The 28,000-nt window shown below is 32.3% G+C and overlaps 1 protein-coding gene across 1 annotated transcript in view; it reads left to right on the plus strand.

Annotated features, from left to right (window-relative positions):
• Nucleotides 1–28,000, plus strand: part of LOC143190791 (5-hydroxytryptamine receptor) — a 111,840-nt gene that overhangs the window by 54,104 nt on the left and 29,736 nt on the right. Inside the window, exons 3-4 of the mRNA XM_076395360.1 lie at nt 22,803–23,031; nt 25,801–25,945. Coding sequence (XP_076251475.1) covers nt 22,803–23,031; nt 25,801–25,945 — 374 coding nt within the window. The remainder of the gene's footprint in view (nt 1–22,802; nt 23,032–25,800; nt 25,946–28,000) is intronic.

Consider the following 28,000-nt stretch of genomic DNA (forward strand, 5'->3'; position numbering starts at 1 on the left):
AGCAATGTTTTAGGCAATCAAAAGGGTAGCGGATTTTTTGCCCCACGTTTTACTACATAGTAAGATTTTCTATTTGTGGTACGTCACATGTATTTGTCACTTTCTTTGTTGAGTAAGTTTCTTCCTGTTCAGTTCTAAACATTTTGTCTGGGATGTAAAAATTTAAGTGTTCAACGTATTGCTTCTGTAATATTTTATTTAATTTTTATCCCTTAGGCCAGATCGCACATCTAAGAATATAACTAAGAAGACTTTATTCTTTTCGCAGACATTTTCCATAATGTCTGTATTGGGCCTATAGATTTGTTTTATATATTTATATATATAGTGATATGAGCTGATGTGTATTTCTTCTAAAAATATATTATTAAAAAAGTTGACTGAGCTTATATAAGACCTTATTATAAAACCACTTTCATCCTGATTTTTGTTTTCAAAAGGTCTCTGCATAAAATTTTATACTTGCTCGTTGTTCAGTGTTATTCTATTATCATTAGTATTAAAATTAATTCCCCTATAAAAGACCTACAACACCTAAACAAACACGTATTTACCACGAAACCCATAAAAAATATACGTATTATTTCTTATCAGGGATCAATAATCTTTTTCACAGTTTATAGACCATTGGGGGAAGAAACAAAGTGACAAATTGCTATTTTATAGCCCTGGCAATCTTGATATCTCTCTAATGTTTTACTCGGTCTTTTTTTTATCTGACTTACGAAAGCTTCTCGGTCTCATGGCGTGAAAAAACAGCTTTCCTGTTGACGGAAAGAAATTGTGGCGATGTTTTGTTTGTCGTTGCGCATTTTAACGTAGCATAAAATAGAGAGTACGTTTTTGTCGCGTATCTCGAAATGTAAATGCGGATTTTATAGTGAATGTTGTCGTGTTTTTATTTTTCTCTGGGCGACATCTAAGGAGCGGTCGTAAAAGTTTTATATACAAAATTTGAATATTTTTAACTTCACTGTCGCGTATTGTAAGTCATATTCATGCGTTTTCTTAGGTGGGTTGTTTGCTATTGGGTACAATTGTAACTGTATAAAAAAATTAACTGAGGCTATAAACGCAAATTACTACCAAAATTGATAATACGCTGGGGAAAAAATATTTTCAGTTTTTATGGTTCTTCAAAGGGATCTTTTTCTGCGATGTGAAGATAATTCATGTGGAATGGAGATATTTGCTGTAATAAAGACGAAATCATATTTATACCTCTATTATAATATATTAAGCCAATAGTATTAGTTTCCGAGAAAACTGCTCCACGATATTTTTACCCGATATAAATGTTTGTTCGGCAAAAACATTGTTTTATATATATTTCAGAGTCTCCTTTTTACCAACTAGAGTTTATCTGGGTTACACCAACTGTTTAACGTGGGCTGTGAACCACAGTCCTCGGCATTAAACCTACCGACTAGGGAGTGATCATCCCAGAAGACATCTTACACATCTTGGTCAGGTTAATTGAAATGTCCCCGACCTACCATAGTAAAACACAATTTTTGGCAAAATTAGTTTTTTTTATTCAACACAATTCCCTTCAATGGTGATACACTCATTATAGCGACCTTCCAACTTTTCGATGCCATTTTTGTTGTACGATTTGTCCAATGCTTCAAAGTAGGCCTCAGTTTCGGCGATGACCTCTTCATTCGACGAAAATTTCAGCCAGATCCGGAGAATGCGGTGGATGAAGAAGCAACTCGAAACACAATTCATGGATTTTTACCATCGTTTTCACTGACCTGTGACACGGTGCATTTTCTTGGTGAAACAGCATATTCTTTTTCTTCAAATGCGGCCGTTTTTCACTAATAACATCCAATAATGTTATATAATAGCCGCTGTTGATGGTCCTTCCTTTTCCAATGTAATCAATGAAAATTATTCCATGCGCATTCCAAAATACAGAGGCCATTAACTTGCCAAATGACTGTTGCGTTTTTCCACGCTTTGGAGCGGGTTCATCGTATGCAGCCCACTCGGATGACTGAAATTATGGGGCCGTGTTTCATCTATTGTCACACATCGACGCAAAAACTCGGGTTTATTACGCTTGATCATACTCACACACTGCTCCGAATCTTGAACTTGTCGTTGTTTTTGGTCAAAAGTGAGTTCACGTGGCACCCACTTTGAACAGAGCTTTCTTATACCCAAATATTCATTGGTGATATGATGTACGTTCAGTTGATATCTTTAGACGGTCTGCTATTCTATTCAATTTCATTTTACGGTCATTCAAAATCATTTTGTGGAATTATTTAATGTTTTCGCCGGTAACGACCTCTTTTGGGCGTCCACTGCGTTCACCGTCTTGGGTGCTCATTTCACCACGTCTAAACTTAAAATACCAATCCTTAATGGTTGATTTTCCTGGAGTGTCCAGAAACTCGGCATCAAGATATGTTTTTACTTCAACTGTATTTTGCCCTTCAAAAAACAATATTTTATCAACACGCGAAATTCCTTCTTATCCATTTTTTTCACAATAACAAAAGTCGCTTCACTCAAAATGCTATAATTCGCAAATTAATTATCCGACAGCTGTCAATGTGTGTGTTTTGAATAGAAAACACACGGTCAGCAAAAGGCATATCGCATCGGCTCGTTGCCAATATACATTAAAAATTATCGTGGTCCGGTAGTTTGAATATGCTGCGCTGGCGCGTGCATCCCCACTGTTTATTGAATATTCTCAGTGTTGCTTGGGACGCCGTGAGTAGGTATGTGTCTTAATTATAACCAAACTTCTAATATCGACATAATATTAGACCTCAAGACATATAATCTCTATTATTTTTAAACTAAATGGTAATGTTCACATGTTTTATATTAAGCTATATATCCCATGCAGGTATATATATAGTAAAAATGACCTTTAAAAAACAGTAAGATGACATTAATTTACAACACATTTTATAGAAGGTGAAAAGAAAAATACAGCATAATATTATATTTTTAATTATAAATTAAATAATATAAAACAGCAAACCTTAACTATGCCATAAACGTTTACTAAACTTCCACATATTTGAATTATACAAATATATTATATGTAAATAAAATTTTATAACAACTTCCTTTTAGATACATTCCTTTATATTTCTCGCACTATTTACTAATTATTTACAATTATAATCAATTATTACAATTATATTAATTTTTGTTTCAAAACAAAATATAAAAATTTATTTCAGAAGGACTATCCACAAAGCAAATAGCTTAGCTGTAAATGTGGCAATATCGACATTGACATTTCGGCTTGCGCCGACGAGTATACTCTCGTTGTCGACTGCTCCAGATAATGGTGCAGATATCAGGTTTAGACTAAGCGTGTAAGACCTGATAGAGACATTAGACCTGATAGAGAACACCTTATTGTGGCTATAACCTTAAAACTCAAGAATGTACGAGGCCGTTTAATATTCGAGCGTTTTTAAGAATACGTAACGCACGTATTTTATCCACGTGAGAAAGTCCTAGCTGGAAGAGCACTCCGCTATCCCAAAAAAATAATTTGAACGAATCGAGATGCAGGGACGGGTTTCTTGAACCAAGAAGTAGCTTCAGCCAATTCACAATGTTCAGAGCATGTGCGAAAGAGAGCTAAGAACAGAGCAAAAATGAATTAAGAACAGAAACAAGAATCAGTTAAAAAACTGTTAGAATCAAGAATCAGTTAACAACAAACCAAGAAGACTAGCGATTTTCGTGAGGGACCAACAGAATCTCCGTGCAAAAAAAAACATTAATACAATAAACTCATAAACCGAACGGTAAGGTTCTTATTAGTCGCTTCGTATAATTAGTATCTGAGCATAGAATAATCTTTTACTTTATATATTTGTAATATTATTCGTTTGAATAACGTCTGAAAAATTCTTCAAAATATTATAATATATATATATATATATATATATATATATATATATATATATATATATATATATATATACGAATCGACTAAAACATTCGATAGTAGATAGTAACCAAATCAGTTAGACCGAAAATAATATACTGAAACAGACACTGTTAAAAAGTACTAAAAATCAGTCGGACCAAAAATAGTGACCGAAACAGTCGATAGTAAAAAGTAGTCAATTACTAAATAGTCGATAGACTATTTCAGTCGATAGTTCCCAACACTACCAATAAGGATGACGCTATAAGGTCCCTGAATGAATACAAAAGTAAAATAAATAAAAACAAGGTTGCTTCCATCATCAGTTAAATTACGGATAGTTAACTATGCTGATGGTTCTATTACTATAAAAGAGTCAGGAAATAAAAATATGTGGACGGACGATACCGCACATAGCGGATTAAATTCAATTCCGTGGTGGCGGATAAAACAAGCGCCAGTTTAGTCGGTTGTGCGAAACAGTTACACATAATTTTCGCGCCAGGAATATCATAAAGATCCAGCTGGACGTCGGAACAACCGTCGCGCAACTAAATAAACTGGAAAGTTCAGTTTGTATTTTACGAGCGGCAACCGTAAGTTGTCCTGTATCGCGTTGTTGCGAACGTACGCGCTCGCTATCTTTCACCGACGGGAAATCCTATTTTCAAACAAAAGCAAAATGAACTCGTTTCATTTACAAAACAAACAGGATGGAAGTTTACGCGGAGGGACAATAACGGGAAATAATCGCCTACGCTAAAGACAAAATTGTGGCCCGGGTCATGTCGATACCACATAATTCATTAAACGTATAATAATAATAATATTGCTTACCCAGCAAAGCTTTATTGGGTATATTATTTCGTCAATATTTAGTCAAAAAGTCAGGATACGTTTTAACATACAAAAATATTCTAATCTAAATAAAATAATTGAACAAAAATGTTATTAAATATAATTTATTTTCCTCTGTGTGTGTGTGTGTGTGTGAATGTCTCTCTTTAACTAGAATAATAGGAGAAAGAAAATATTGTCTGATTTTAAAACGAATTTACATTTAGCGGTAGAAAATAAATTAAACATCTTAACAACGTATGTACAAAACTTCTTTAGATAGACTGTATGTTATATTTTTTGACAGAGTGTTAAACAAAAAAAGTATTATTTTACATAAAAAAATTGTGACATATTCGGAAAGAAGAGGCGACTTGTTCAGTTTTAAACCAGATGGCGGGACAGTCAAAGCAATATTCCAAAGGCGTCCTTTTAAAATCCACGACAAGGATGCAAAGGGTAGGCAATTCGGCCAAAGTAACAGAACCAATCCTGAGTCGCTAACAGTGCGATACTGACAGATGTTGCGCTCTTTAATCATCAGGTGTTCAAACATCAAAACTGCCCAGCTACGGAAATACGCTCTAGATATAATCAGAAAGGCAACCTTCTGATTATATCTAGATAGCCTAAGATCCGATAGATTAACAGATATAAATCATAAGGAAAAGAAGTATAAGAAAAATAAATTTACGAGTGCTGGAAAAAATATTACAACAATTACAATAAAATAACAATATTTGGAGCAGGGATAAGAGGAAATATTATGTTTGTCAAAAATGTCAGCAGTCAATAGTTGCTGACTAATCTACGGAAACGTACTTAGTACATGGCTGACTTCCCACTTCCCAAGCAATCACATACAGCATTTTATCCAGACGACACAGCTTTCTTCACCACCGGTTACAATCCCGACGCCATCCGCGATAGGCTCCGGGTCCAACACAACCAGATAATTGCGTGATATAAATTCTGGCAACTGCAAAACCAGAGCAAAACTCAGGCTCCATCGCAAGAAGGAGTTTCGCGCATGCCGCCTCCAGATTAAAAAAGACCCTATACCCTGGCTCCAAAAGGTAGCCTCATAGAATCATACCTCGGTCTTCAATTCATTCGCAGGTGCCAACAGTCAGCCCAAATTCACCATTCCTCTGCACTCCTCTGCAGAAAAAGCAAATTCCCAATCCCCCAAAAAGCGACTCTCACAAAAAAAGCTGGTATGTCCAGTCTGCCTCTACGGAGCACTTGTGTATGCTACAGGTACGTCTCCGAAAGACAACTTGCATTACTCCAAGTGTTCCAAAAAAAACCTCAATGCCCCATGGTTTATGAGGAACGCGAATACCCATCTAGAATCAGGCATCAGCGTGAGGTTCTCCCTAGGCGCCTTAACAATCTGATCAAATAAAACAATTCCAGTCGTATCCTAGGATCATCTTGAACCTGAAGCGACTTGAGCAAAAGACCATTTGGTTCTAGCTGGTCATCCTGTAAAAGAAAGAAAAACGTATTTAGGATTCCGATAGTATCAAAATTTACTATAGGAAATGATACTAGTCATATTAGTTCAATTATTATAATATTATAAAATATATAAATATATATAAATAAATTATTACAATATAATCAATTAAATATACTTTTTTATTATCAAAAATTTTATTTTACTATATTATTATTATTATATTGTTGTATTATACTTTTAATTAAAATGTATAAGGATGTAAAATATACAAAGAGGATACCGATTTCTATTAGAATTACATATATTAATATATAAGAGTTGTATAATTAATCAACTAGCAACTTATCAATAAATCTGACAATTAACTAAATTATGTAAATTACATTTGTTTGTTAAACATTATGTTAGAATAACATCGTATTACGTCATGGGCAACTGATTAATTACTGACAAAATATATACACATTTTACAATAGATCAATATATACATTGACACAGCGCATAAACTAAACCACATAATAATATAGTTTCGTCACAAATTTATTAAAACGTCTATACATTGAATCAATTAACGGTTGATCAATAACGTATTTCATACTATATAGAATATTTAAGCGAGACAAAGGGCTGGTTTCATATAACTCGAATGAAATAAGTGAAAAAATGTAGAGTGCAATTTTTAGGCTAATGTATGTCTGCTTTAACTGCAAATTTATATGTCTTCGTGGTTAAAGTAATTCAAAAAAATATATTGAAAATAAAATTAAAAAAATATGTTAGCCAAATCCATTTTAGTCCCCTGTCCATCTACAAATTTTCAACTAGTTTTAATATATACAGACGAACACAATCATAGCGAAAATTAATTTTGTCGTACTTGTTGAAGTGTTGCAGCTATTCGTTTTCAATGCACAGTAATAAGAAAAGCATTTTGTAGTCAAGATAGTAATTCAAATGAATTAAAATACATTATTCTCCTTGGTTATAAACAACACAAGAAATTGAAAACAAAGTAGTCGCTCAGCGTGTAATTATTTCTGGTGGCAACATTTTTGCAGAACTGCTTACGAGTATTTTTAACCTGCTTCAAAAAAGGAGGAGGTTCTATGTTCGACTGTACAATGTTTTTAATGTATGTTCACCGGATTCTCCGTCAATTGTGGACTGATATTCAAAATTCCTTTTTTATTCGAAAGAGTGTCCTTCCGAAGTGGTCCGATTGGTCCACTCGATGGGTCGGGGAAATCAAGGGAAACCCTCAAATTGCAAAGGCACGTACAATGTTTTCACATATAATTTTATCTAAACTAATCAGAGATTTATGCATAATGTTATTGCTGAGTTGATGTAACGAAAGACACAACTCCTTAGCGGTTAGGAGTTACAGGATATTTTTTTAAATATTATGGGGACGTACAGATCAATTGTATATTTTGAAGTTATTTATGTAAGGTTATGATGAAAGCAGGCATCGACCCTCTATACCATTCAGGGGTTTTTGAGGAGTTTTTAGTAAAGGTTTTCTTACCAAATTTGTCGAGTGCGAAAGCCGTTCAGGTTGCTTTTTAAACCCTAACCATATCATATGAGATGCCGTAGAAATATTACAGGCAACTGCCTCTATAGTGTAGTGGTTTGAGTGTTCTGTCCACGCACGGAGATCGCGGGTTTGATTCCTGACGGGGGCAACGGTTTTTTGTTGTTGTTCCTCGCTCGGTTAGAACATTTGTGAAATAACCTAGGCTAGGTAGCGGGCCCCGGGAACTGAAGCGTTTCTTACAATGACAAAAAATTGTTCCTTTATTCCTATTTATCCTCATACGGGCTGTACCTTTACTTTGCCTACCCGTTGTAATGGTTAATAAAATAACTTAAAAAATAAAACATTGAAAAAAATTTAATCGACATCAAACAATAAATTAACAAAAAGTAATTTACTGAAATGCAAAAAATAATCAAATTTACATAAAATAAAATATGTACATAATAATCATTGTAATAACTATATAATAATAAACAAAACCCTTTATGTAATTAACCTATCTACTACACGTATTTTATATTCTACTATATACACACAATCACACAGTTTAGCTTAATACCTACCTAAACATATTTATCTCTTTACAATATTATTTTAACTACTACCAACTGATCATTTTGAAGTTGGTACCGTAATAATATAATTTTGTGCCAGCTTGAAGCGACAGGACGGTCCAACTGCAGTTGCTATAGTCGCAAGTTCGAATCCTGCTAGGGCATGGTCATAAATTTGTTTGAGCATGTTCGTGATTATTTAATACTTCTGATTCTTTTAGGCAAGAATGTAAAATCCGATAAGGAGAATGATCCCAGTCACGCCAGTAACCATTGCTTGGTAAGACCGGATGTCTTCTGGAATGATTTCTAACTTGGTCACTTGCCAGTAGGTATGCTTAATGTCAAGAGCCATGGTTCGGAGCTCACGTTAAACAGTAGGTCCGGTCTAAATAAATCCTCGTTGATAAAAAGGAGATTTTAAAATATAAAAAATATATAATTTTGAGTCATATAGACTAAATTAAATTATGAATAAAACAAATCTAATTTGTTGCTCGTACCGTTTGATTATTTTTTAATTTTTAGTGAGTTCCTTATTTATTTTTTGAAGTAGGTTCAATTTTTTAAAAATATTTTATTTGTAATTAGTACAAAATGAGAAGGATTAATACGGTCTGATTTTAAGATGAATTTACAAATTTCAATTGGCAATAAATTAGGCGTCGTGATGACGTGAGTTTACTGTTATATTCTACGGTCTATAAATATAAAACCAGACTATACATAAAGGAAGATATTCTGTCGGGCCAATTAATTATTCCAATATACCATGTCACCAGTTTACAGGGCCGGTTAGCCCAGCAAAAACAAATAAAAAAGATCGGCTCCGCCACATAACAACGTCGACACCAAAAGTGACATCTATTAAACTATTTCCTTTTATATTTCGACGCTCCATACTTTCCATAGTTGACGTACACCCGCAGGAAACCTTATTTATCTTCGTAAAAGCTTTGTAATGTAAAAGCTTTCCTTACATATTCCGATTTTATACAATATTCTGGTCTAATAGACGGCCGGAAACCGTCCCGTGTAGCTAAACATTAACTTTCCAAGCTCGAACAAAGAGCTTTTCACAGAAAATAGAACAAAACCGCCGCAAGATTAGCCGAAATTGTCTAATAAACTTTAATCGGGACCGGTGAATTTTTCGTTCTCCCGGGATTCTTCTTGTAGAATGGCCGACGTCGGCTCAGAAATTACGACGTTCTCGGCCTAAGTTAGAAGACCGCCCATCCAAAAAGGAACCATCCCGTAAATGTCACCAATAAAGTGTAAACAAAGCCGGATCGTTTTTATACATATCTGATTTAAGGGTGCTTTACAGGAGAGATATAACTTTGAACCTCAATAAATTAAGTTTAAATGCAAATAATAATTTGACGGTCAGATAAAGGGAACAGACGACGAAAAAAATTCTACGTAGTGAATTTATTATACTACCAATGAACTCACGTCATCTAAATTGATGATGATTTATTGATTGAAGTTTTATTATATCTACTTTAAACACATCACCTATGAGATAGAGTCCTAAGCAAAATTATTTTTAAGTAGCAAGAGATCTAATCTACTAATCCTAATAACTATATACGAGGGTGGTTCAAATATGATGGAGACCAACGCTGTAGATGGCGCGCATGTTTGTTTTGAAGGTTGTGGCTTGAGTATGTGATAGTTGGGTCCCTTACGAATCGTGTGGCATAGACTTCGCCGGGAGCGCATGTTTCACGCGCGTGCTACAGCCATGAGTGGCCGTCATGTACCTACCGCCGCAGCGCAACGTATTGTCATTCGTTGTTAGCATTAAGGAAGGCGTTAACAAGACGGAAATTTTTCTGCCTTTGCGAAATCAGTTCAGTAGTGAGTGCCTGAGTAGGGCTGCCGTGTTTAAATGGGCCAGAGCATTCAAGGATGGCCGTGAGACTATCGAGAATGAGCCGCATGATCGTCGGCCGTGAACCAGCATCACACCAGACAACATTCGTAGCGTAGAACGATTCATTTTGGAGGACTGTATGATGAATGTTCGAAACTTTTCGGCTGAACTCGGCATCAGTATTGGTAGTGTAGAGTCCATCATCCACGAACACCTTCAATATCACAAAATAACGGCGCGATGGGTTCCTAAACCGTTGTCCGAGCAAAAATTTACGAGGTTGAAAGTTTGTCACGGCTTGCTGATGCGATACTAGGCGGAGGGTGACGGCTTTTTAACGTGAATCTTCACTACAGACACTATAACACTCCCGAAAGCAAGATGTCGTCTAAAGAGTGGAGGAAGAAGGAGGAAGGGGCGCCAATCTAAGCGAAGACAACCAGGGTAAGGTTCTGTGTACAGTGTTCTGGAACCGGCGGGGAGTGCTGTCGTCGATTTCCTGCACACCCAACGTACCATTAATGCTGCATACTACTGTAACCTCCTGACAACATACGTGAAACATACTTATCGCTCGAAACTGAGGAGCATTCCAGCACGAAATCCGATTCTTCTCTAGGATAACGCGCGCCCTCATGTTTAGACAACTGAAAGAAGCCCTAGGAAGTCAAAGTTTCAACACAGACGACGATGTAGAGGAATTCGTGAGCACATATCGGTCCGAGTTACCCAAGGAATTCTTCGATACCGACATCAAAAACTTCCGAAAAGATCCGGACAAAATGCGTAACTATTAAGGGGAAATACCTATAAAAACTGTACATTTTTATAAATTTTTTCAATAGTAAATAAATGTGTCAGAGTATTTGTCTCGATGAAATTAGGACCACCGCCGTATCTAAGTAATGTATTTAACTTTCATTAGAGAGTATTTAACTTTTACGCTTAGTTGTTGCTTTCTTCAGTACAATGTTTCCTTGTGAAACCATTATGAAATCAGTTTATATGCTTAGTTTATTTATCTTCTTTAATAAAATTAAATTTCGTCACTGAATAATCCGTAATGCAGTTTGCATATCTGCAAAACAGTTACTAATATTTCTCTTCTCACGCATTCTAATCAAATGCTCACGTATATTCTGAACAATTAAGCACATAAATATTTCACATTCTACAATACAATTTCCTAGAGTTATAGTATATTAATTATATATTCACCATTAGTTGTCTCGACTCCCAACGCCCGGTCTTGGAAATTATCAGCGTTGAATCACAACCAGAATTCAGAAAGTTTCATTCAAGCGAATAATTAGTCTGTTCATTTTCAATTTATCTAACATTTGTTCACAATTCCATTAATTGCCAATTTCTTCTTCAGTATGTCTGATCGAGTTTATCCAAACTGAAGGTGTTATTAAACATTCCTGTTTCCACAATGAAGAACAATATATCTGCAATGAATTATTAATATATGTTATTGCTAATAAAACCTAATGAATTGTTATTCCAACGTTTACTTTTTTTCATCCACTTGTTGTTTTAACACCATTGTTATTATCATCTCGCCAAAAGTGACCCATTGTTTCAACTAAATACACAAATTGAAATAGTAAGACTTCCTTAATTTTATTATATGCCTTTAAAATTTGTATTCTTTTTAAAAGCTGTATCTGCAAGTTCCATTAGACTTCTTCGTAGGTTTTACTTACCTCTATTTAAATTCTATATTAACCAACAGTGGGATGAAAGGATGTTCTACATCCACTAAAAAGCGGCATATCTCCAAGATGTCTATAAATACTTTCCAAGCTAACATTTCCCTCTGAAATTATTCTATTCATTATTTTTAATATTGAAAAAACTACTCATTGTATACATTTCATATAATTGATCTCTAATAGAGCTATCATCAAGCTATCAACCCGCTTCGTACGAAGACGTTTTCTTATTGGTGAATCTAAGATTATATTTTTCATGGTTTGATTTATTTTATTTACTGTGCCCATAGTTCTACGCAGAGTAGCTGCAACACGCTAAGAAATATGTTCAATAAAATCTTCGTCATTTAGATTCGCAGTAATAATAAGCAACGATTTGAAATTTATCAAAACAACGTTTAAACCTGTAATTTTTATCACTAATATTTTGAGGAATTTTGGAGACGTTTGACAACCGGAGGACTTTCGTAGGCAGAATCGGTTATGTTTTCGAACCAATAAGACAGCAATTTATAAACTGCAAAAGGCAATATATTATTCATCTTGATAACGTGAATTAACTGCTACTTTGGATAGACTATATATACTCTGCAATCCTTACTTATGATCTAGCCGCGTAATATTTTACATTTTACGAAAGAGCCAGGAAGTTACAACAAAATCTTAAAAGAATTAAAATTGTTTTTTAAATGTATAATAAAAGAATCACTAAAGTCGCATCAAAAGATAATTTAACTTTTTTACAACTAATTTTCGACAAGAACCTCTCTATGTAAGCGATTTTTTTCCCGTAAATGGCACACGTCTTTGTGGTCGTGATTCTGATTGATTGTGATGAATAGTCGAGGAAATTTAACGAAAACGTATTTCTAGACGGTCTGATAAAAACATTTTGTTATTGGAAATTATCGAAAGCCTGGTGACATAACGATAGAACGGGAAAAAATATATATTGGAAGAGAACGTCTGAATGATTTATCGACTAAGCCGAAGAAAGAAAATTATATGGAAAATAGGACCAACTAGTAGGGTATATTTAAAAACCACTAGTCGTTTATTAACACTCTGCTAGGTCTAATAAATAAAACTAATAAAAATTAAAAATATAACTAATAAGAAATAAAGTATTTTAATGAAATTCGATTATATTCAACAGGTGTTTCGTCAAGAATAATTCCTTCATTCCAACAAATGTTCGATGCATTTTTGTGGAAAAAACATGTCGGTGGACAAAATAACTTCGAACTGTATTTCTTATATATTAGTAGCTGGGTTCCGGATCTGGCAAGTATGACGTGTTGAGAAACAATTCACGGTATAATTCATAACTCCGAACTCTCTTTTGACTCATTAGTCTTTGAATGCTAGATCTAGCTAATATGATGTGATTGATTCATAACTATATTTAGGATCACATGGATCATAAGTAGGAACCACACCTAGTGTGGATTTAATAACTACTAATAATTTTCTAACACGATATTCAATATTCCGATATTCCCGGTTTATCATAAAAAATAACAGTTTCATTCAGAAATCGGATTTCATTTAACAGCATACTTCCCCTCAAGAGAGATTCCTTTAGTCCTGTAACATTTCGATGGTGTTTTGTGAAAAAAATGCGTTTGATATCAGAATAACTCTAAGCTCTCCATTGAGTCATTACTCGTTGGATGCCAGATCTGGCAATTATGATGTGTTGGTAAATAATTTGGAGGGTAGTTCATTCTAGTTATTCATAACTATATTTAGAATCATATGAAGAGTAAGAACCACTGCTAGTTTGGATTTAATAACTACTAATAATTTTCTAACACATTACTCAACATTTTTTCGGTATATCTAAGAAAACCATAATTTAATTTCAGAAAATGGATTTTGTTCAACAGCATACTTCCCTTCAAGTGAGATTATTTAATTCCAAGAACCTTTCGATGTTGTTTTGTGAAAAAAAAATGTGTTCGATATCAGAATAACTCTGAACTCTCCATTGAATCATTACTCGTTGGATGCTAGATCTGGCAATTATGATGTATGAATTAACTATATGTAGAATCATATGAAGAGTAAGAACTAATAATTTTCTAACACGTTACTTACAGGTACTTACACGAAAACTATAATTTAGTTTCAGAAAATGGATTTTGTTCAACAGCATACTTCCTTTCAAGAGAGATTATTTGTGTGCCTGATCAGGCAAGTATGATGTGTTGGAAAACAATTCAAAGGCTAATTCAGTCCATTTAGTAACTGTATATAAAATTACTACTACTATTAATTAATTAGTGGAAAGTAGGAACTACTAGTAGCGTGAATTTAAAAGCCTCTAGTAGTTTTTTTAATATGTTACCCCATAAATTTCCGGTCTGACTAAGAGAAAAAAAATTTTTGAAGAATTGTATGCTATTCGTCCGCTTAGTTTCCTTCAAGAGCAATTCTTTTATTCAGAACAACTTTTGGTTTATTTCTTATAGAATAAAATGTGTTTTGAAGTCAAAATTGCCCCATACTCTCTTTTTCAGTCATTATAACGCTTTGTATCAGATCTAGCAAGCTTGGTGTGTTTGGAAACAATTCATAGGGTAATTCATTCAATTTAGTTGTAGCTGTATATAGAATTATGTAAAAAATAGGACCAACTACTAGTGTGGTTTTAAAAGTAGTAGTTTTATCACGTTAGTCAATAAGTTTCCGGTATACCTAATTTTATTCGTCAGAATACTTTCCTTCAAAATTGATTCCTTCATTTCAACAACTTCTCGGTGCTTTTTGCAGAATTAAAAGTATTTTATATCAAGATTGAGTAGCGGATCTGGCAGGTATGATATTTTGGGTAATAATTCAGAATATAATTCACTCAATTAAATCATAGTAAACCGCCAATGCTTTTTAAGACATTATTCAAAGAGTTTCCAGTCTAACTAAGAAAGCTATTGTTTTTTTTTTTCAGATATTTGATTTTATTTATCAGCATTACTTTCCTCCAAAGAAATTAATTATTTCCAACGAAACTTTTCGATATTTTTCTGTAGAATAAAATGAGTTTGATATCAAACTAACGCCGAACTCTATAAATCATTGAACGCTATATGTAACATATTGTGTAATGTAATAAATGCTGCATTCTTCATTATACATCATCTGTTTTAATTTCCAGATATATGGCGCATTGAAATTTGATAATTTTGCTAAATATATTTTTTTAATTGACAAGAAATTTGCACTGTTCTGCATAGACTCCCTTAATTCTATTACTTTCCTACATACGACATTCAACATTCGACGAAAAATTTCTATATTTTAACCCCTCATATTTTTACGAAATTTTGAAAAATAAATTTCTAAGACTCTTACGCGCATTTTGAATTTTCTCTTATATAATATAATTCAATTTCCATTGAAATTTAATAACGTTGCCAAATAACAGATAATGAAACGTTACTTAGAACATTAAAAACCGTTTATGATTACGTCAGCTACTAGTAATAAATAAAAATGAAAATTAGGGTAAATATTTTGCCTTTGTTTAACAGTAGACCCAGCATGTGGACCCAGCCACTGGATCTACTAAGCTGGACTATAAATTTCTCTAGTCGTAAACTTTCCCTCGCCTTAAAAGAACGCTTTTAAAGTTTACTTGATTGAATAAGACCAATATTTAGCTTTATGTCTGACCCTATCCGGCGTAAGTAAGCCGTGCCATATACTTTCATGGCTATTAAATTTTCCGCACCCTAAACGAAGCCTTAAAATCTGCATGATTGAAGTTTATTGGGTGATTTTCCTTAATCCGTCTGTCAGTTTATCGTTATTCTCGAAAGGCCTCCTTGTTTTTGTTGAAAAGTCGTGACCTTTTAATACGTAATTTTAGTGACAACTATACAGAACATATAGTATTATACATTGGTAATAAGTTTTATGAAACACTGACGTTACTTAACATTTCCTAGCCATCATGTCTGCATTCCAGCGTCTAAAGTTTTGCGTGCTTCAATTTTATTTGGATTATTCATCTTATATATCATGGTTGAGAAATCGATTTTGTGTTAATAACGAAAGGACAAAAAGGTAAAAAGGAAGTAGGAAAAAATAAAGGTAAATTTACGAACTAAGATTCACAGAATATATCTATTCACAGAAATCGATTTTGTGCTAATAACGAAAGGAGAAAAAGGTAAAAAGAAAGTAGGAAAAAATAAAGGTAAATTTATGAACTAAGATTCACAGAATATATCGATTCACAGAAATCGATTTTGTGCTAATAACGAAAGGAGAAAAAGGTAAAAAGGAAGCAGGAAAAAATAAAGGTAAATTTATGAACTAGGATTCACAGAATATATCGATTCACAGAAATCGATTTTGTGCTAATAACGAAAGGAGAAAAAGGTAAAAAGGAAGTAGGAAAAAATAAAGGTAAATTTATGAACTAAGATTCACAGAATATATCGATTTACAGAAATCGATTTTGTGCTAATAACGAAAGGAGAAAAAGGTAAAAAGGAAGTAGGAAAAAATAAAGGTAAATTTATGAACTAAGATTCACAGAATATATCGATTCACAGAAATCGATTTTGTGCTAATAACGAAAGGAGAAAAAGGTAAAAAGGAAGTAGGAAAAAATAAAGGTAAATTTATGAACTAAGATTCACAGAATATATCGATTCACAGAAATCGATTTTGTGCTAATAACGAAAGGAGAAAATGGTTAATAGGAAGTAGGAAAAAATAAAGGTAAATTTATGAACTAAGATTCACAGAATATATCGATTCACAGAAATCGATTTTATGCTAATATCGAAAGGAGAAAAAGGTAAAAAGGAAGTAGGAAAAAATAAAGGTAAATTTATGAACTAAGATTCACAGAATATATCGATTCACAGAAATCGATTTTGTGCTAATAACGAAAGGAGAAAATGGTAAAAAGGAAGTAGGAAAAAATAAAGGTAAATTTATGAACTAAGATTCACAGAATATATCGATTCACAGAAATCGATTTTATGCTAATATCGAAAGGAGAAAAAGGTAAAAAGGAAGTAGGAAAAAATAAAGGTAAATTTATGAACTAAGATTCACAGAATATATCGATTTACAGAAATCGATTTTGTGCTAATAACGAAAGGAGAAAAAGGTAAAAAGGAAGTAGGAAAAAATAAAGGTAAATTTATGAACTAAGATTCACAGAATATATCGATTTACAGAAATCGATTTTATGCTAATATCGAAAGGAGAAAAAGGTAAAAAGGAAGTAGGAAAAAATAAAGGTAAATTTATGAACTAAGATTCACAGAATATATCGATTCACAGAAATCGATTTTGTGCTAATAACGAAAGGAGAAAAAGGTAAAAAGGAAGTAGGAAAAAATAAAGGTAAATTTATGAACTAAGATTCACAGAATATATCGATTCACAGAAATCGATTTTGTGCTAATAACGAAAGGAGAAAAAGGTAAAAAGGAAGTAGGAAAAAATAAAGGTAAATTTATGAACTAAGATTCACAGAATATATCGATTTACAGAAATCGATTTTGTGCTAATAACGAAAGGAGAAAAAGGTAAAAAGGAAGTAGGAAAAAATAAAGGTAAATTTATGAACTAAGATTCACAGAATATATCGATTCACAGAAATCGATTTTGTGCTAATAACGAAAGGAGAAAAAGGTAAAAAGGAAGTAGGAAAAAATAAAGGTAAATTTATGAACTAAGATTCACAGAATATATCGATTTACAGAAATCGATTTTGTGCTAATAACGAAAGGAGAAAAAGGTAAAAAGGAAGTAGGAAAAAATAAAGGTAAATTTATGAACTAAGATTCACAGAATATATCGATTCACAGAAATCGATTTTGTGCTAATAACGAAAGGAGAAAAAGGTAAAAAGGAAGTAGGAAAAAATAAAGGTAAATTTATGAACTAAGATTCACAGAATATATCGATTCACAGAAATCGATTTTGTGCTAATAACGAAAGGAGAAAATGGTTAATAGGAAGTAGGAAAAAATAAAGGTAAATTTATGAACTAAGATTCACAGAATATATCGATTCACAGAAATCGATTTTATGCTAATATCGAAAGGAGAAAAAGGTAAAAAGGAAGTAGGAAAAAATAAAGGTAAATTTATGAACTAAGATTCACAGAATATATCGATTCACAGAAATCGATTTTGTGCTAATAACGAAAGGAGAAAAAGGTAAAAAGGAAGTAGGAAAAAATAAAGGTAAATTTATGAACTAAGATTCACAGAATATATCGATTCACAGAAATCGATTTTGTGCTAATAACGAAAGGAGAAAATGGTTAATAGGAAGTAGGAAAAAATAAAGGTAAATTTATGAACTAAGATTCACAGAATATATCGATTCACAGAAATCGATTTTATGCTAATATCGAAAGGAGAAAAAGGTAAAAAGGAAGTAGGAAAAAATAAAGGTAAATTTATGAACTAAGATTCACAGAATATATCGATTCACAGAAATCGATTTTATGCTAATATCGAAAGGAGAAAAAGGTAAAAAGGAAGTAGGAAAAAATAAAGGTAAATTTATGAACTAAGATTCACAGAATATATCTATTAACAGAAATCGATTTTGTGCTAATAACGAAAGGAGAAAAAGGTAAAAAGGAAGTAGGAAAAAATAAAGGTAAATTTATGAACTAAGATTCACAGAATATATCTATTCACAGAAATCGATTTTGTGCTAATAACGAAAGGAGAAAAAGGTTAAAAGGAAGTAGGAAAAAATAAAGGTAAATTTATGAACTAAGATTCACAGAATATATCGGTTTACAGAAATCGATTTTGTGCTAATAACGAAAGGAGAAAAAGGTAAAAAGGAAGTAGGAAAAAATAAAGGTAAATTTATGAACTAAGATTCACAGAATATATCGTTTTACAGAAATCGATTTTGTGCTAATAACGAAAGGAGAAAAAGGTAAAAAGGAAGTAGGAAAAAATAAAGGTAAATTTATGAACTAAGATTCACAGAATATATCGATTCACAGAAATCGATTTTGTGCTAATAACGAAAGGAGAAAAAGGTAAAAAGGAAGTAAGAAAAAATAAGGGTAAATTTATGAACTAAGATTCACAGAATATATATATATATATATATATATATATATATATATATATATATATATATATGTATATACATAGATAGATAGATAGATAGATAAAGTGTAACGTTGACAAACCTACTGAAAATTGTATGATGAAAATTTTAAGGTATAGATACGAATATATTTCACAGAGCTACAACAATATTAATTTTATATAGTTGATAGTAACTACAACTCTAAAACATTTAATTTACATTCATTCGGTGATGGATGTTGATTTTCTTAAACTTATAGCAACTCTGCAGAACGAAAACGTGGAATCAGTGATTTATCAAATTACCTTTTAATATTTGAGTAAATGAAAAGCACAAATTGTAATTTTGAAGTTTATTGTAATAGTAGCTTACAAATTGATTAGAGCGCAATATAATGTTTCATCGAGTACTAAACAAAATCACAACAATCTTCTTATATTAGAACTTAACACTTGCTAAACGCTAGCATTATTCTTTGTATTTTGAGAATATATGGTAGTTCAGTAGTGATGAAAGTTAATTTTCCCCAGTCTCGTTGCCATACGAATCTTGCAGGATTACATGCTGACTTCACGTATATTTGTAAAACTCAGCCATCACTTGATATTACTTATAATTTTCTATATTATCTGTTAACTGAAAAAACAACAAAATTATTGAGAACAATATATATAATAAACAAAACAAATGAGACATAATCTAAAATGTTATCAACAATGTTATTTACCTAGATATCATGATATATAATATTTATACATAATTTTACATCAGGATAGTTTCCACAGTAATAAATTACCGATGCTCAAACTGGCTAGGCTCATGGCTTGCTAGATTTAACCACATTTCACTAACTTCATTCTGCTTTGAAATAAAAACATTAAACTTGTTTGGAATATTTACCAACTTATGATCACATTGGAGAAGCCCCAACAATCGAAATATATTGGAATAACATATAAATATGTATTAATATACCGTTTTTCAAAGTTAGTTATCTTGGTTATAAATAAATACTATGCTACACACTACAGGTTGGCATATTAATTAAACCAAAATGGACTAAATATGTAAATATTTAAGAATATAGTAAAAACATTTTGAAAGAAATAACTTCTTTATCATGATTAATCTTGCTATTAAAAGTTAGAACGTAGCCTGTCCAAAAATTTTAAAGAAAAATAAAATTTACGACTGGTCTTACAAACTTCAATCCCGTATATACTATACACGAGCTAGCGTTGTTGTGGGACCAGGTGTTACGAAAATGTTAAATACAATAAAAATGTTTTAGTGATGATACTAATGATTACGACAATTAATTGTTATGAAGTTTTTCTGACAAGAAAATTTGCCATAAATAAAAACATCTTTTTAAAACATTGTCGAACTGCAATCTATATTATATAACAGGTCAATTGAAAAGTCCCCGGCCTACCGTAGTAAAACACATTTTGTTGCAAAACTAGATTTTTTTTATTCAACATAATTCCCTTCAAGGGTGATACATTGATTATAGCTACTCTGCAACTTTTCAATACCATTTTTATAGTACGATTTGTCCTTCATTGCTTCAAAATTGGCCTCAATTTTGGCGATCACCTCTTCATTCGACGAAACTTCCCAGCGAGCATTCTTTTAAGATCTCAGAACAGGAAATAGACGCTGGTGGTCAGATCTGGAAAATATTATGGATGAGGAAACAATTCCAAGCCCAATTTATGGATTTTTGCCATCGTTTTCACTGACTTGTTACACGGTGCATTGCCTTGGTGAAGCACCACTTTCTTTTTCTTCAAATACGACCGTTCAAATGCGATGGTCCTTTTTTTTGCAAGGTAGTCAATGAAAATTATTCCATGCGCATCCCAAAATTCAGACGCCATAACCTTGCCAGCTGACTATTGCGTTTTCCCACGCTTTCGAGCGGGTTCATCGTGTGCATTCCACTTGGATGTCTGTCGATTGGACTTCGGAGTGAAATGATGGAGCCATGTTTCATCCATTGTACATACCGATGCAAAAACCTGGGTTTATTACGCTTAATCATCTTCAAACATTGTTCAAGCTGTTCATTGTTCACTGTTCAATAATCAACTCGTCGTTGTTTTTGGTTAAAAGTGAACCCGCTTTGCACAGAGCTTTCTCACGACCAAGTAATCGTCAATAATATGATTTACACGTTCAGTTGATATCTTTAGAGTGTCTGCTATTTCACTCAATTTCAATGTACGGTCCTTCAAAATTATTTCGTAGATTTTCGTGGTTTGCTTCTTTAGCAGCCTCTTTTGGTCCACTGCGTTGACCGTCTTCAGTGCTGATTTCACCACGTCTAAACTTAGCATACAAATCCTTAATAGTTAATTTTCCTGGGGCAGTGTCCGGAAAATTTGGCATCAAGCCAAATTTTTTCTTGAACTGTATTTTTTCACTTCAAAAAACAATATTTTATCAACACGCGAAATTTCTTTTTATCCATTTTTTCGCACTGTATATTCTGAACAACTACATGCATATCTGTGCACATAAATATTTTTTACTTCACAATAACGTTTCCTAGAGTTATCATATATTAATTATATACAAACCTTTATTTGTTTCTTTTTTTGTTTGTGTCTTAGAAATTGGCAGCATTGAATTATATCATATTCAGAAAGTTTCATTCAAGTGAATAAGCAAGCTGTTAATTTCCAATCTATCTAACATTTGTTCACAATTCCATCATTTATCAATTTCTACTTCAATGTGTCTTATCGAGTTCATCCAAACCGAAGGTGTTATTACCATTCCTGTTTCCAGCACGAAGTATAATATATCTGCAATGAATTATTAATAAATGTTATGACTAATAAAACCTAACCAATTGTTATTCCATATATAACATTTGCTTTTTTCCATCAACTTTTGTTTGTGATAACACTATTTTTATTATCATCTAGCCATGAGTAACCATTGGATATATTGGTTCCATTCTGAAATATCCACGTCTCATCAAAATACATAAATTCAAATAATAAGCCTTCCCTCATTTTATTACACGCTTTTAAAAATTGTAATTTTTAAAAGCAATATCCGGAAGTTTCATCTGACCTCTTCGATCCTTTGCAGACTAACAATTTCCTCTGAAATAATTTTATTAAATAAGGTTTGTATTGAAAAACTACTCACTGTTTTTATACATTTCATATATTTAAGCCCTGATAGAGCTGACATCTAGCTGATCTTGATTTGTCACGTTTTTTCAATCAGAGTTTGTTACTAAGCAGCGATTGGAAATCTATTAAAATAAACAAAACATTAAAACAATGTTTTGAAGAATTTTGCTCACATTTGACAACCGAACAACTTTGACAGGCTGGCTCGGATACACGTTCGGACATACCAGACAGCATTGTGTCTTTTTTTAACTAGAATAAAATGGGAAGGAAAATATTGTCTGATTCTAAAAAAATTTTACAGTTAAACATGTTGATGACGTATGTACAAAAAAACTTTGAATAGACTATAGATTTGTTATACGATTGTGTAAGCAACACTATACATTTTATTTCAAATTAGTTTCAAAATAATTAAAATGATTGAGATCTTACTATTAACAGAACAACAAACAACATTTATTGAAAAGAAACAGAATCGAACGGGGAAAGGATTCGAACCGGTCTTAATTACGTTACGAATACCGCTAATTAATAACGGTTTATTTATTAAAGGCAGAGCCTGTGCCGACCGAAAAAGTTTCCTTTTTCCGGGAAACCCTCGCAATATTTCATCGACCTCAAACCCTCATCCCTCTTTCAGATATTGGGCAGTAACGAACGTGGAATACATCCATCACAGGACCTCGAAAAGAATAGGCATGATGATTTTCATTATTTGGGTCGTTTCCTTTCTGGTCTGCATCGCTCCGCTGCTGGGATGGAAGGATCCTCAATGGGACGACAGGATACGAGATCAAAAGTGTCTGATAAGCCAGGACCTCTATTATCAGATATTCGCCACCGCTTCGTCGTTTTATCTACCACTAATGGTAAGTTTATATTTTTTTAAGAGAAAGACATTTCCATATATGCTATATACCGTAACTCTGAAATATATGCATAATTTATTTACAAAATATTAGCGCAATTAAAACTTATAATGATAAAATAGTTTCTTAAACAAAAACGGTCTGCAAAAAACAATTCTGTTTAGGTTTTGTGGCGAAATATTTATGTATTTGGGTGTTCTGAATCCGAAATGACTGAAAAGAAAATAGTCCCGAAAAAATGTTATTTTGTTGTATTTAAAAATAATTGAAGACACGTACTTTCTACCTATTATACATTCACTAGAACATTTTTTATATTTCTCAGTGAGACTCTTCTTTATACATTTTCGTTTTTGAGAGGAATCTAGACGTTGTATAAACATATAAGCGTACCAAGAATTGGTAAAATAATAGAAAAAATTATTCTAAACAGAGTGAAGGAGCATATAAACAACATAATCCCTTGTCACCCATTTTGGCACCTGATTTACACTGCGGATCTTCCAACTAGTGAGAACACAATGATTACGACCTAAGCTGGCGTCACTGCCTCCCTGTTAGTATACTCTGACCCAAAAATCGTTTTGTTCCAACTCCAATACCATTTGAAAAAAATGGAGAAAAGGAACTTGTACGTCAGTAAAATTATATAAGGAAACATGCCACAAGAGGACCATGCAATATACTTGGGCATTTAATTTACTAGGGATCGTAGTTTAACTTAGCATTACCACATGGCACATCTGGACCAAGCGTAAACAACTCGACAACAGGCTTGGTAGTGTAAATGGGTTAACAGGTTGACTCTTCCATTTAAGCGGTGAAAGCACCGTAAATCCAATCTGGACATACGGCATACAACTATGGGATACAGTAAGCAAAACCAATATAGAAATAATGGAGAATTGTAAGGCAGGAAATAATACATTATAGCATAGCATACAAGCAACATACAAGAGTGGGCAGCAGCACGCGATGCTCAGGAGATGCAATATCCTCAGCCTGAGCAACAGATTCAAGTGAAGGGATCTCTGCCCAAAAATTAAAATCCTCCTTTGAGAAAGAACACAATGATAAACAATTTAGAAGATTGTTGACGATTGAACGAAGCAGATTGCCATGGCGTTGTTCTTTGCCATGAAGGGAAAAAAGAATAATCTGGTAGGTCCTCTGAAGGGTAAGGCAGTAAAATGATATCGACACACGTCTCTTTAATTTCCTGGTGAAATCATTCACCTTACACTTTATTCACAACTCCCAAATTTTCCAAAATTTCAATTCAAATCCAACTGAGGCATATTTGTAAATGTGTGATCATTAATGTACCACTCCGACGACCAAAAATAAATATTCCTGGCCTGAAAAATATATCCTAGTCTCTTACCTACATGACTTCAATCTATACTACAATCTCAATCAGTCTGTTCGACAGCGGACCATATAGGTTTTTAACAAAATCTTGATATAACTTTTTCCGCTGATCTTGTATATCATTGTTTAGTTGTTCAATTAACCTATGAATTTTCAATAATATTCACACCAAATGTATGCCACTAGTTCTTTAATTGAATATTGTGTTCATCAAATAGTTTGCAGTATCAACAGCAGCATTTTCTTGCTGAAAAATATTATTCTAATCGACAATTTATGCCATATTTGGCTAAGTGTTCCTTCATCCAACTATCTATAACTAGAAATAAATTGATCTTCTCTTAAATCTTCATCCATCAGGGCCATCCTGATTAAATTTTTTTCTTCTGTAAATATTCTATGACTTTCTATTAAATATTATATGTTCTTTCTTATTTTTTTCACTCAACTTTCACTTTTCACTTTTACTCCAGCCAGAGAAGCCATTTCATTATTTTAATTATTCAAGATACCTTTTCTATCTATCTTTTCGATATATTTATTATATTTGCTGTTTAAGGCACATTAAATTTTTATTTTTTTATCTGTACTGAATTTGTCCACAAGGTATAATAAAAAACATGCTGATATTTTAAAAACACAATATCATAACAATTAAGAAATACAAATAACATTCACATAAACAACACATATTGATCGTTTGCTGGACAACTACACACTGCCCTTGTGTTATAGTTTTGTCGCGTGTTACCCTGACCCTATAAATAAAAAACAATAAAATTCTGTCCCGGAATTTTACTATTAAAATCCAAACCACTATTTCTAAATCCTTTGTACCAACAACTGTCAGTTTTGTGAATTACAATAATCAGTAATTTTTCTAGTTACATTATCTGGTAATTAATATCAACTAATCAAGACAAAACATTTATAAAGACCTTTATTACTCCCTAAGAGAAATGAAATTAAATAAAACAATGAACAATAAGATATCTATGAAGTATCGAAATTAATTTTAAAAGACTTTTTGCTATTTAAATTTAATGGTGTTACTGAATTGCCAATTTTCAAAATGGAAAATATACTTAATAGATGTTCAAAAGCCTTTTCTAAGATTAACCGACCTATATACACGGTATTCCTACTAATAAATAACAGTTATTACACAGCAGTAGACTGTAATGGTCAGGTTATTAATATTTTAGAATTACAGCTACATTCTAGTCTAATAGCCTTCCATAGCTATTCAAATAGCGTCATTTTAGGAATATTACTTCACATTAAATTATTATGTTTTCTTCATAAAATGAATAAGTAACTTATTCCGAAGCAAATTTAACTGATCAATTAAATGTGAAAAATTGATTGAAAAAAATGTCTTTTTACCACTTGTTTCAGGTTATACTCATTTTATATTGGAGAATATTTCAAACAGCAAGAAAGCGTATCAGACGACGACAGATGATGAATCAAACGCAGCAAGCCGAAAAGAATCCTGCAGCAGGTGGCATCGCAGGAGGATTAGCAGCGGCTAGCGGTACAGGTACTTTTTTATTATAACAATAATAATTTTAGCTGCAAAATACTTAAAGAATACTAAGCATTTAAAGCTTCAAATATGATGAAACGAAACTGTTTGATTATTAAATTGTTCTAAATCATTTAATAGTTAGTTTTCCTGGGGCAGCATTTAAAGCCAAAACAATATTTTTCAAAGCGAAATTCCTTTTTATTTTTTAGCACTGTATATTCTGAACAACTACATGCATATCTGTGCACATAATTTTTACTTCACAATAACGTTTCCTAGAGTTATCATAACAATAACATAATAATATAAACATATAATCATATAACAATAATAAGTTTAGCTGCAAAATACTTAAAGAATACTAAGCATTTAAAACAAGACTTCAAATATGACGAAACGGTTTGATTGAAATTAAATTGTTCTAAAGACATCATTTAGTTTAGATTTTATATGGACATGTGGATGAGTAAAAAGACTGCCATGGAGAGCTAGTCATCGATGACTTTCATTTTACTATATTTATATATTTATCAAAAATTGTTATTTGTTAAATATAACATATATAATATATTTTATAAATATCACAATTAGGGTTGGGAACTATAGACTGAAAACAGTCGAAACAGTGTATAGTCGCAAAACAGTCGACACAGCACATAGTCAAAAAAACTACTCAGATTTACGGTTCGACTATTTTTTTAAATTCGTGATGTCAGATGAAGATGTACGAATCGTTTTCTGTATAAATTGTGATAGAAGAAAGGACGGAGATAATTGCTTGGCGCTGTTAATTTTATATGTGGTTATATTTTCCAACGGTAGTATAAACGAGACGGAGATGTATAAATTCCTTCAGGAACTAACTTTAAAAACGAAAATAATAATAATAAATAACAAGCAATTTATAATTTAATTTTAAACGAAGTAGAATTACTTTTATATTTGAATGTTCTGTGGATCTGTAAAAAGGAATGGATTTTTTCTTTGGAATGGAATAATACCCCACAAATGTTTTAGTGTATTTTAATGTGTTAATTGCTATTTTTAAATATTTCATTTCATGTCATTATAAAATATGTACGATATAAAACTCGTTATTCCACAGAACGTATATAATTGTGCAAAACTTTTTCATCCATTAAATATCCGATGTCTCTCCAACGAACTATTGCCGTAAAAGTTTAAAACTGAAATTTAGTTGGATATTGTAGCCAATTTGTAAACTAATGTAAATAGGAATGGAGAGATAAAAACGTCAGAATTTCCTAGTTGATTTATATTTGCCACGTAAAAACCCACTTTGCAAAATGAAAACGTAAAATATCTCTTAAATAAACGCTTTAAAATTATACTTAGACGCCTAGAAGGAATTTCTATCATTAATATCGCGATGATAGGGAAATGAAGGAAATTAAAATTGCTATATCAGTACAAGAAAATCAAATAGCGATAATATCGGAATTATGTAAATTGACTAAACCATATTTTTTTATTTAAAACTTATTTAATCATATTTTCAGTTCTTTAAATATTATCTCATAAATATAAAAAATATCTTGTATTTAAGGCTTTATTTATCTATATAGGTATCTAGGTATCTACTGTATGACCTAGTGAACTTCATATCACCTACGTCTGTTTTCTCCACTGATAACAATAGCTTCTTGTTTAGTAACCACGTGTAACCATGATTTAATCACATTATTATGGCTGTCAGATCATATCAAATGTGAATATTTTTACTAAATCTTTGTTCTAATGAAGAAACTGTAAATGTACCTTTTTGGGCAATAATTCGCTTCACTGTCGGATTGTCTGTACAATGCCTATCAATTTCGGGATCCGTATTATCTATAATAACTGTTCCTAGTAAGTGATAAATGTTTCCTTGTATTTTCAATTATTTAAGATATTGTTCCTATCTCGAATACTAATTTTAATGTTACTCCCTTTATTCCCCAAACAAGCAACACCTTATTTTTATTTTTCTTGTGACTGTTGGCTATAAAGCATGGTCTACAAATTGATTGTATTAAAAAAACGGCCACCATTTACTGGTAAAAAATG

This window comes from Rhynchophorus ferrugineus, unplaced genomic scaffold (assembly GCF_030347505.1).
Source record: "Rhynchophorus ferrugineus isolate W39M unplaced genomic scaffold, kcgeb_rfMv2 rfM2, whole genome shotgun sequence".
Lineage (NCBI taxonomy): Eukaryota > Metazoa > Arthropoda > Insecta > Coleoptera > Curculionidae > Rhynchophorus > Rhynchophorus ferrugineus.